The sequence below is a fragment of the Panthera uncia genome (genome assembly GCF_023721935.1).
Source record: "Panthera uncia isolate 11264 chromosome A1 unlocalized genomic scaffold, Puncia_PCG_1.0 HiC_scaffold_17, whole genome shotgun sequence".
Taxonomy (NCBI): Eukaryota; Metazoa; Chordata; class Mammalia; order Carnivora; family Felidae; genus Panthera; species Panthera uncia.
Window position 1 is genome coordinate 123,475,071 of NW_026057577.1, and position 13,033 is coordinate 123,488,103.

A 13,033-nucleotide genomic window follows, 5' to 3' on the forward strand; every position below is an offset into this window, starting at 1 on the left:
TGTGTAGAGGAAGAACCCTCCATGTTGTTCAAGGATCAACTGAATTTGGAAAGAGCAGTAGCAAACTAGGAGAAAGGACATTCTCCTTTTTAGTAGTGCTAAGGCTCTTTGGCTGAGTGAAAATGAGGGAAGTGAAACTCACAGCTTTCTATAGATGTTAGTTAACAGTCATCAGAGTAATAAGAAGGGAGGATCTGTTTGTAACTGAGGATGAGGTCTTAATTTAAGGGAAGAGAACATCAGGTAGATTACCTTCTCTAAAAGGAAAAGGTCAGGAAATAGGTTTGCTTTTGTTTGTGATGATTTAGGAAAAATGGAAGTGATGCATAATGAGATAATCTGGTATAAAGTTGCTTTAATTTTGGTAAAGAGGCAGAGAGACCCCAGGTACTGGCTGGAGGCCTAATACTACTTATTCAGGATTACAAAAAAACTTAAAATATGAAGCAGCAACTTTTATATCAAAATTATAGCATAGATAATTAAGCTCTCTGATACAAGGTAGTCAATATACTTTCAACTTATTTTTTTTTTTAAGTTTATTATTTTGAGAGAAGGTGTGTGTGCACGTGGGGGAAGGGCAGAGAGAGAGGCAGACAGAATCCCAAGCACTCTCCCTGCTGCCCACACAGAGCCCGATGCAGGGCTCAAATCCACAAACTGCAAGATCTTAACCTGAGCCAAAGTCAAGAGTCAGACGCTTAACTGACTAAGCCACCCAGGTGCCCCACTCTACTATTGCTTTAAAAAAAAATTTTTTTTTAATTTGAGAGAGAGAGACTGAGAGAGAAAAAGAATACACGAGTCAGGGAGAGGGCAGAGGTAGAGAGAGAGAATCTTAAGCAGGCTCTATGCACAGTGTGGAGCTGATGTGGGGCTTGATCCCATGAGGACTCAGGGATCACAACCTGAGCTGAAATCAAGACTTGGATGCTCAACAAACTAAGCCACCCAGGTGTCCCAATATTCTATTCTTGATGTAAATTTTTCTTAAAAGCACTGTGTCCATTTTTTTTTTTAATAAGTCAACTTCCTGACTCATGATCGTTATTGAAAAGATCAAATTTTCTACAATGCTTTACACAGCGATGTCTTTAGGAATTAACTGCTATGCAGAGATGTTTGAGATGATATGAAATGATTCAGCCTTTGCTTCTGAGTTCTGTAAGTCTGCTTGTAGTTGACTGAAATGTATATACTCAGAATCTGTTAACTAGTGTAGAATATGTAACAGAGCAAATGGGGTTAAAATCCTTTAACTCATTACTTATACTATTCATAGAAATTTATTCCAAGGAAATCTATACAACAAAAAAACTCTATGAAGAAAGGTGTTTAGATCAGTTTTATCTATTATAACAGCTTTTTTCCAGATGAAAAGTCTTTTCTAAATCCTGAAGGAAGTTTATCCACAAAGTGAAAAGATATCATAATTGACGTGCGACAAGTGTAAAATATATTAAAAGTAATTGAAGTCTGATTCTACTTGTTATATATTTTTATATATTAAATATTAATATATTAATAACTTATATAACCCCACTAAATGAGGTACTCAGATATTAAATATCCTTCTTGAAATATTATATTTGGCAAACTTCACACTACATAAATACTAGAGAACTAGAAAACTATTTCAAAACTCATTCTAGATTAATCGTTTTACATACACACATAAATACTCAAGTAACAGTGGACATTACAAATTTTAGGTCTCATTTGCTACAGAATAATCTATTTATCGGATTAACCGATAAATAAATAAACCGGATAAAGGCCATATATGACAAGCCCACAGCTAATATCTTACTCAATGGTGAAAAGCTTTATAAGGAACAAGATAAGGATGCCCAATCTTGCCATTTTTATTCAACATAATACTAGAAGTCCTAGCCAGAGCAGAGCAATTAGGGAGGAAAAAGAAATAAAAGGCATCCAGACGAGAAGGGAAAAATTAACTATCGCTATTGCCAGACTACATGATATATATAGAAAACCTAAAGATTCCACCAATAAACTGTTAGAACTAATAAAGTAAAAAAGGTTGCAGGATACAAAATCAACATACAAAAATCAGTTGCATTTTGATATACGAACAATAATCAGAAAGAGATATTAAGAAAAAAATCCATTTATAATTACATCCAAAAGAACAAAATATCAAGGAATAAATTTAACCAGAGGTGAAAGATCTGTACACTGAAAACTAGAAAAAGTTGATAGAAGGAACTAAAGAGACAAATAAATGCAAAGAAAGTTCTGTGCTCATGGATTACAAGAATTAATGCTGTTAAAATGCCCACACTACCTAAAGCCATCTATATATACAAAGCAATCCCTGTCAAAATTCCAATGACATTTATTACAGAAATAGAACAGCCCTAAAATTTGCACCGAACCACAAAATAGTCAAATAACCAAAGCAATCTTAAGAAAGAAGAACAAAGCTCAGGGCACCATGCTTCCTGATCTTAAACTATATTGCAAAGCTGTAGTAATCAAAACAGTATGATAATGGCATAAAAATAGACACATATATAAATGGAACAGATAAGACAGCCCAGAAATAAACTCATGCATATATGGTCAATTAATTTACAAAAAAGCAGCCAAGAATATTCAACAAAGAAAGGATGGTCATTTAAAAAAAATTTTTTAAGGGGCACCTGGGTGGTTCAGTTGGTTAAGTGTCCGACTTCGGCTCAGAGGTTTGTGAGTTCGAGCCCTGCATCGGGCTCTGTGCTGACAGCTCAGGGCCTGGAGCCTGCTTCGGATTCTGTGTCTCCCTCTCTCTCTGCTCCTCCCCTGCTCACACTCTGTCTCTCTCTCAAAAATAAAGAGGTGCGTCTGGGTGGCTCAGTCGGTTAGGCATCCGACTTCAGTTCAGATCATGATCCCACAGTCTGTGAGTTCGAGCCCTGCGTCAGGCTCTGTGCTGACAGCTCAGAGCCTGGAGCCTGCTTTGGATTCTGTGTCTCCCTCTCTCTCTGCCCCTCCCCAGCTCATGCTCTGTCTCTCTCTGTCTCAAAAATAAATAAAAACATTAAAAAAAAAAGATTTAACAAAAATAAGAAAAAAAATTTTAAGTGTATTTATTTATTTTGAGAGAGAGAGAGAGAAGTGCAAGTACATGCGTGGGGGAGGGGCAGAGAGAGGGAGAGAAAGAATCCAAAGCAGGCTCTGTGCTATTAGCTATTAGCACAGAGCCTGCTATGGGGCTCGATCTCAGGAACCATGATGGTCAACAAGTGTAACAAGTGTATGAAAAGGTGCTCAACATCACTAATCATCAGGGAAATGCAAATCAAAATTGGAAGAAGGTACACCTGCTGGAATGGCTATTATCAAAAAGGCAACAAGAAGTGTTGGTGAGAATGTGGAGAAAATGTAACCTTGTGCACTGTTTGGGCGGGGGGGGAATATAAACTGGTCTAGCCACTATGAAAAATAGTATGGAGGTCTCAAATAAAACCACCATAGGATCCAGCAATACTCACTTCTGGATATATACCCAAAGGGAATGAAATCACTATTTCAAAGAGATATCTCCACAGCCTGTCCCCACCCATGTTCACTGAAGCATTATTTACAATAGCCAAGACATGAAAACAACCTAAGTTGTTTAGTCTATCGACAAATGAGTAAAGAAAAATGTGGTGTAAATGTATGTGTACACACACACACTAGATTATTCAGTAACAAAAAAGAAGGAAAGCATATCATTTGCAACAACATGGATGTACCCTGCGGGGCCTTATGCTAGGAGAAATAAGTCAAATAGCGAGAGACAAATACTGTGTGATTTCACTTATATGTGGAATCTAAAAAAACTGAACTCAGAAACAGAGAACAGGTTGGTGGTTGCCAGACACGGGGGTGGTGGTTGTTGGGTGAAATGGGTACAGGTGTTCAAAATGTATAAACTTCTAGTTATAAGATGAATAATTTCTGGGGATATAATGTACACCATAGTTACTACAGTTAACAGTACCATACTGTATATTTCAAAGTTGCTAAGACAGCAAATCTTAAAAGTTCTCTTAAGAAAAAAAAAATAGAACTATGTGAGGTGATGAATGCTAATTTATTGTGGTAATTATTTCATGACATATACATACATCAAATTATTATTTTGTACACTTCAATGAAATGCTATTATGTTAAATACATCTCAAAAAATTGACAAGAAATGGTGGTAGCAGTGTCTTCGAATATACTGTGAATATAAAGTATATATACATATAAAGTTTTTCAAAAATACTCTCATTAGATAAACTCAATTAAAATGGCATGACTGCATTTCGTCATATAAAAAATTGGACAGCTCTTGGTTCTTACTGCAAGACTCATTTTGGTTCTCATAAATGAATGAGGTAGGAAGAAAATTGGTTTCTCCATTATAAAGTGAATGAACCAAGGCTACAATTTATTCGAGATTCTGATTCCAGTGCACTTTGTATTATCATTTATAATGGACTTAATGGAGAATTTTCAATTTTCAACATTAGAAGCCAGAGAAGGCTAATTTTTTTAATCTGGAGGGGATCCAGATTTAAAAATCCACATTATACTGTATCATATTATATCAGAGTATAGTGTTATATACTGTTACTCTGATATATTACTCTTAATATAGTGAATTCTCTTACTCTAAAAAAAGTTACTGAAACCCTCCTCTACAAGAGACTGATATTAAGATAATGAAAACCTACTTGATATTATACTATACTAAATCATGCTATGTATTATATTATACATACAGTTGACTTTGAATAATATGGGTTTGACCTACACAGGTCCACTATAGACAGAATTTTTCCAATAAATATAGTATAGTACTATAGATGTATTTTCTCTTATTATTTTAATAATTTTCTTTTCTCTAGCTTACTTTATTGTAAAAGTACAGTATATAATACCTTAGAATTCATATCTGTTATATATGTATACATATGTGTATATATATGTATGTGTGTGTGTGTGTGTGTACACTAATCAACTGTTTATGTTATCTGCAAGGCATCCGGTCAACAGTAAGCTACTGGCAGAGAAGTTTCTGTGAGTCCAACGTTATACATAGATTTTCAAGTGTGTGGTGGCCAGTGCCCCTAACCCCCATGTTGTTAAAGAGTCAACTGTACTATGATACATTAACCTATATAATAAAATTAACTTACTACAATATTATATTAATGATTTAATATTATACTATGATATAGTATACTATGATCTATCAAGTAGGTATTCATTATCTTAGTATAGGTATCAGGCTCTTGTAGGGGAGGATTTCAGTAACTTTTTTTAGAGTAAGAGGGAATTCAGTGTGTTCTTCATAAATAGAAGGTTCTCTCACAAGTAATTATTTGCTGTCTTCTCACCCCTCAATCATACATACACCTATTTCTAACATATAGGAAAACTTTATAGAAGCAACCAATGTATTATAGTGAACAACATTTAGTAGTTTAACTGGTACAGTAATAACTGACGTGAAATAACTGCTCCCAATATGACCGCAACCATTCCCTAACCAAATGAACCCTAGGGTTTAAACACTGTTGACTATTTGAGCTGTTAGAGAAGTACACATTCCCAGTGAAAACCATTTTCAGTAACTGTTTCATGGTTTAAAGGCCATGATCTCAAATATAGGTGGTATGGGATATTTCTTAAAAGTAGTGAGTTAAGTGATACAAAATGATACACTGGTTGGAAGGAAGTATGTGGAGGAAGAAAAAAAATTATTTCCTTGGACATAAAGCTAAAATATCATGAGACATTCTGGAATTGTAAATAACCAATCAAATTGTTAATGTGTGTGATTACAGATACTAAGCTACTAATAACACATAAGGCAGGCTAGCTGATGAACATGCCAGTCTTAAAGACCTCTTAACTTCATATTATTTTAATTTGGAGACATATTGTACATTAGGGTATATCAGGACAATAGTCTAAGAATATTTTAACAATAAAGATACTATTTTTGGCATTTCAATATACTGACTGAAGTATAATAGAAGATATTTTAAAAATTTTAAAGGTTTTAAAGATTATGTTGATTATCTGTACCCATCCCCCACTTGAAAAAGAAGAAACAAAGTGATAAGACAGAAGATGAAAGAAGCAGGATGAGAACAGAAGTCATACCGAGCCAATCTGTAACAGCTATAGAGCAAAATAAGAAAAAGGGTAAATTAAACACATATAAATATGAGTAAGTTTTCTTGGGATCTTAACAAAAAGTAGGTAGTTGACAGTGTAAAACAAGTTGTAACAAATTTTAGGGGACACAAAGTTGAAAATTATGTAGATCTTGGGTTAGGGTCTACTGGTAGGAACATAAAAAATGAACACACAATTTTAATCTGCACACAAATCCTCTTCTGAAACATGGTGGCAATAGTCATTCAACAGATATTTAATATGCTAATTAAGCACTAGGTATTATGTTAGGTACTGGGATATACACATATCCCCATAGAAATAAAACAATGTCACTTTACATTTAATATGGTCACACAAACAACAAATATACATAATATTTATTATAAGTTATAAATCTATACCCCTACCATTCAAAATTGATCAGCTTAAAGTATACTCAAGGAATTTTAAACTATTCCTAAAGAATGAATATTTTAAATACTGACATCAGCTAAAAATATGTAAAAGACAGAATTTCATGACTCTTCCAAGAAAACCTACCAAGAATTTTGGCCTTAGAAATCAACCACAAAAGTTATCTCAGCAATACTCAATACAATTCCTTTACTTAGAAAAACACCAACATGTCAGAATATGTGATTCTCTGTGACTCTCCAAAAGAAAGTCCCAAGTAATGTGTGCTACACAAAGGGTAGTTGTGCCACAACTATGCTTCCTATGTAATTAAAAAAAATTCACAATTATGTAACTGTGCTATTGCTAACTTGGTAGCAGACATCTAAGATAAAACCAAAATTAGTATACTAAAAAATAACAGATATGAATTCTAAGGTATAAATAAAGTCAAATGATATACATGGGATCCTGAGGTGAATCTAAGCATTAAAATAATATTTTTAATGGAAATGTTCACTTAATAATAATTGCAGATCTGGTAATATATGTGTGTATACGTACTTGCGCATTTGTACACACACACACACACACACACACACAGCCTACTCTAACAGGCAGACACACCCAGATAGCCTACTTACTAACATGAACATGTCAAGTATATACATTCATGTTAAAAGTACATTTAGGAGGAACATGAATTAGTACTAAAAAGTTTACATTCACAGGCAATGAAAAAACCAGGGGAAATCGTACAGCAGTTACTATTAGGAGTACTATATTAGGAGCTATATTCGTTTCTTGATGTTCAGTTGTAAAGATTCTTTGTTAGGACAGAGCTTAGAAAGCAAGGCTAGCATAAGCTGACAGAGGGCAGGGGAGAAAAAGACGGTCCAGATCAAGGGACAAGAGGGTACCACTTTCCATCTTTCTGACTCTTCTAAAATTGTAGCTTATACTATGTATAAGCCATTCCCAAAGTTTCAGTGAAAATTTTAAAAAACAATCTGTATCTAAATTCTAGTGCTGGCCACTACATTCTAACAACCTCTTTTACATAAACAAGTAATTCTGAAGAGATGCACCTAAGTCAAATAATAAAGACTATTAGTTACACCTGAAGTCTTAATTTTTTAAGTCTGACTGCTATAATTTAAAATCTAAAGCTTCACTACAAAAGGATAAATATTAGTGATAAGGACAATCTTTTTTCATTTTTGAAACATAAAATTAAATAGTGAAAAAATAAACATTTGATAAAGACCAAGTAACAGCAAAAAAAAAAGATCAGCCATGAGAAGCGATTTCTTTGAATAAAGAGTTCTTAGTAGTAATACTATGTTTTCATTGAGCTTTTTTTGATAGACAAGATACAACATTTTACAAAAATAATAATAACCATTACACCTTCTGGATCTCTTAGTACACTGCAGTGCTATACAACACAACTTTTTATGATGATGCAAATGTCCTCTATGTGTGTAAATAAGGGAGCCACTTGCCACATGTGGCTGCTGAGAATATGAATTTCTTAATTTTATTTAAAGTAATTTCCATTTAAATAGCCTAAGAGTCTAGTTGGCTATCCTACTAAATAGCACAATTCAAGAGTTTCATAGTCCTATAAGTAAATATAAATCTAAGTTCTTAATGAACCTCTTTCACAGAAGGAGAACTTAAAAATCAAACTTTCACCTCTATTGTCTTAAAATCTGTATCTTAATGTATTTATATTGCATGGGCTAAATAGGTCTTGCCACACACCATCATCAAATTATATATACATATATATTGTATATATACTTATATATTTTTAAAGCAGTATACAAAGGAATACAAAATTATATTTTCTGCACAAACTGCCATTGTATTTTCAATACTTAAGACCTTCTTTTTCCTGGAAATAATACTACTCAAGTAACCACAGGATCTAACTCAGCAACCATATAATAAACAAAACAAAAAACCCACCCCAAACCTCAAAACTAATGATTTAACCCAATTTAAGAGGTGAATACTATTCCCTATTACTTTTCCCTAGAAAAGAACAAAACTATATTTTTTAAATAAAACATCTGTAACTAACCACCTCTCCCACAAAAAGATAATAACCTTTTATATAACTTTCTAAATTATATAATTTTAAACTATGCATCAATAATTAACATACATAGGTATGTAAGAAAATAGTATTGAGACACAATGTTCTTAAGAGCTTATAACATTGATTTTTGTATACCATATAGCTTTCCTGAGATGTTAGAAATTAAAATTCAATATACTACCTCCTTATAGAATGGAATACTTCCACAGTCTGAATAACTTTAGGAAGTTGTTATATACATCCATCCTAATCATTCATTTGATTAATAAGCAACTTTCAAAAATACATGAAATAACTAAACAGCAAAAGAACTTATCTCTGAGTACCAAAGTAAAAATCATGACTACACCGAGTAGTTCAAATAGGGGTGGAAGACAAAGAATTTTCACTGAGAACTTTTTATTTATATTACTGAAAACAATTCATTATTGTTTTATATAAATGTTATGTTTTCATGTAGCAGTGCTTCAATTTTTGTAAATTTCCACTTTTTTAATCCTTAGTAACCCTATAACTTGAAAACTAGTTAGAATACAAGTGACATCAGTGTAAGTATTCTTACCTTTATTTGACTTTGATGGTTTATTCTTGATAGGTTTAAGGGAACTTCTTGATTTATCTTCTCTATCTTTAATAAGTTTCTGAACATCATCCAAAGACAGTTTTTGCAGCACAACTACAGGCTTAGCTCCTTTATTTAGATCTTCAACTAATCCCATTTTTTCTACTTTGTCTTTCTGCTCTCCTTTCATTTCCATTTTCTTTGTCTCCTGAGTAATATTACCATCTTTATCCCTCTTGATTTTTGGAATGACAAAATTTTTCAATGCACCAGACCTGCCCCCCAACAAATAACTTGGAAATTCTGCCTTATTGTCAGGATGAGCTTTGTTACTATCTACTTTACTCTTATTGCCCTCTGTCCTTTTGTCATCTTTACTATTTGGTGATTTAAAACCAGGCTTATCAGGTCTTGATTTATTAGAATCTCCTTGTTTAACACGAGGACTGTCAGGCCTTGATTTTTGCTCCCCAGAAGATGGTCTTTCCCGTAAGTCCCCTGATTCATGTCTATGTTTTCTTTCTAGTTTATCAGGCTTTGAACCATCAGATTTAATGCCATGTTCATTTCTATTAGAGGATCTCAATGTTTCTGGTCTTCGAACCCTAGACTGATCCCCTCGATGTCGCTCTGATTCACTCCTGTCATCTGATTTTTGTTTACTATCATGGTCGCGTCTTAATGACTCAGAAATAGATCGCCCATCAGGTCTCTGCTTTAAGGCTTCAGCTCGTTCTGATTTTAACCGAGGTGAATCAGATTTAATATCCTGTTTATGTTTAGACACTTCAGGTTTTTTGTCTGTTGATGGCTTTCCAGAATCCCTCCTATTTTCGTGCCTATGTTTTGGTGTTTCAGGCCGACCTTCATTTTTTTGCTTTGGAGTTTCAGGTCGGCCGTCACCTTTCTGCTTTGGAGTTTCAGGCCGTCCATCACCCTTCTGTTTTGGGGTTTCAGGGCGCCCATCACTCTTTTGTTTTGGAGTTTCAGGTCGGCTTTCACCCTTTTGCTTTGGGGTTTCGGGTCTTGCCTTTGTTGTTTCTGATCTGCCATTATTTTGTTTGTTGTCATTTGGTTTTATGTCAGACAGTCTATTTTCATTCTGTTTAGGTTCGGCTGTGGTGCTCTCATTTTGTTTGGATTCAGTTGTTCTGCTCTCATTCTGTTTCAGTTCTTCTGTTTGTGTCTCAATTTTAGTTTCTAACTTACTTTCATTTGACTTTGTCTCCACCAATCTGTTTTCATTTGGTTTAGATTCTGTCAATCTACTTTCATTTTGTTTCATTTCACTCTTTGAAAGCTCAGCATCAGACTTTTTTTTAGGAGTCTCAGGATGGTTTTCTGGTGTAGATTTAAGATTTCCAATAAGATCTTCCTGAAGAACAGAAATAGGTGCATCATTACATGGTTTGATTTCTTCAGGCTTTTTTATGGAGTCTGAATCCTGAGTTATAGAAGCCTGAGAGTCCACTCTTCCTGCCTGATGAAGATCAATGCTAACCATTAATGCTGGCCTTGACCCATTTCCCGTAGAACCCGTCTCCTGAGAAGCTGGTCTATTACCTCCTGTAGCACCCCCAGCCTCCTGTGGGTAAGAATCTTGTTTTCTTTTTTTCAAAGGCTTATCTGAAATTTAAAGATAAATATTCAGTATCAGTAATAGACACATATTCTTATCTTCTTAAAAGCCATAAAGACTTTGATATTTAAGTCGCAATGTTTTTTTTAATGTGGTGAATGCAAATGTCAATATGCATGTATAAAATAGCAGGCATGAATGACATAATACTATTAAACCAAGGTTTAAGGAAATATTCATGCATGCAGTACCTCAATAAATATTCACGACTACAGTAACAAGTATTTAACAGCATATTTGTTGAGTATATAAATAAGCCCAAGAGTATAAAAAAACAGAACGTATAATACATTAAATACAAACATATATTTATGTTTGTATATATAAAGGGTAAACCAGATTCTTTACGTAAGAATAAGGAAACCAGTTATAAATCATATGTTCTCATTTAAGATCATTTTAACCATTAACCAAAAACTAAGTACCGCAAATCTGCTGACATACTAAACAGGAAACATAAGGTTTTACAACATGTAAGAGAAGTACGGAAAAGAATAAAACCCAAAAGAAAATAGAAATCATGCCACTGAAAAAAGATAAATGAGAATAAGGTGGAAAAAAAGAATTAAACAGCTTGTCATTAACCTTTGATTCAGGATTCAAATTCTTCAAGGTGTCAACAGCACAAATGGAATTTAAAAGCTAACACACAATCAGAAGTATATTTAAAATAAGGAAATACATTAATATTATAAGTATAAAAATGAGACACATAAAGACTCTTTAGGTAAATCCTGTCTTAATAGCAACTTCCACTTAAGAAAAATGCTTTGGCTCTTCCATGTAAAGTTCTAGGGATCTATATATTGGCCTCATTAAGAAATAATTTACAGTATTCTGAAATGTAAAGACAAAAATACATACAAGCACAACTCTACCACCACAATAAAATGCCAAGGTATTTTTAACAGTTAGGTACTTCTATGCATGATTCCACTTGACTCAAGAGGCTGCTAGGTCATTTTCTATAAATTGAATCTCTAGTTAGTTTTTGGAAATAGTTATATTATAGTACCTTAAGGTTTTGTCTGCTTTAATATTTACTTGCTGAATTACCTAGCTATGTTTTAAAGGCCATTTTAACTCATCTTTGTAAGAGAACCTCTAGATTCTCTTATGATATTCATCAATGTGATATAATACCATTGAAGGAAAACAAGGTTAAAAGACAAACTGACCACTAAAACACAATCCCTTATTGCTAGAAAACCAAGTTGTGGAAAAAAAAAAATAAAAAAATAATGGTAATGTTGCTTTTATACACCAAAGTTCTGTCATTTTGTTTTCAAAGTGAGAAGCGGCAGTTCATTCCAGCTTAAAATCTAGTAAAATATTTTATTAAAATTTACTTCAAATATTTGCTAGTAATTTTTTGTACAAGTCATTCTGCTGCTTATTCAGAAGTCAAGTCTACCATCACATAGGCTCCATTTGTAAAATAACTATATAATAATAATAAAGTATATTATCATCTATTTTCCCCAGTAAAAACTACCCTGGCAAGAACTTATATGAAATTTTCTACATCAGTACTTAAGAAGAAAGCACTCAGAATACTAAATTTATATTTCCATAATTTTATCTTGTAATGTTCTGCCACACAAAATAATCTTTATATCTTACCATAGGGCATACCAAATAATTACTACCTCATAAATGGGATGCCTTACAACCTATACTCTTAAATCTTTAGGACAAGAATCTAGAAATCTAAATAGTATAATCTAGTTGAAGATTTTTAACATATTTTTCAATGAAACATGCTTGTGAAAGTTATTAAAATGGTAACCTAAGCATACTTAAGTACTGTAATGACATCACAGATCTCAGGCATCTGAGAATTTCTCTTAAGAAATCTGTGGTTTGTCCTTTTATTAATATGAGCAATCAGTCTTTCTTCTGAACATTAACATTAAAATATCTTGAAGGCTAAATTTTAAAGGATTACAAAATAGTTAAACGAGTTTATAGATCATTAACCTCATTTCAATTTATAATGTATCAGTAAAATTAAAACTGGGCATAGTTTAATTTCAAAGGAATTGTCATGTTTGACTTATTTATCTTAAACTATAGGTGCTATGGTTATAATAAAAATGTATGAAAGCATTTGCACGTGAGTAATATATTAAGATTGGGAAAGATGTTGTAATTTTTTCTATTA

At 33.2% G+C, this 13,033-nt stretch overlaps 1 protein-coding gene across 6 annotated transcripts in view; it reads right to left on the reverse strand.

Annotated features, from left to right (window-relative positions):
* NIPBL (NIPBL cohesin loading factor) overlaps nt 1-13,033 on the reverse strand; it is a 199,522-nt gene that overhangs the window by 79,085 nt on the left and 107,404 nt on the right. For 5 of the 6 annotated variants that reach the window (XM_049648153.1, XM_049648150.1, XM_049648152.1 and 2 more), the window contains one exon: nt 9,231-10,856. The exons of the other annotated variant lie outside the window; for it this stretch is intronic. In XM_049648153.1, the coding sequence (XP_049504110.1) occupies nt 9,231-10,856 (1,626 nt within the window). The remainder of the gene's footprint in view (nt 1-9,230; nt 10,857-13,033) is intronic. 6 annotated transcript variants of the gene reach the window in all.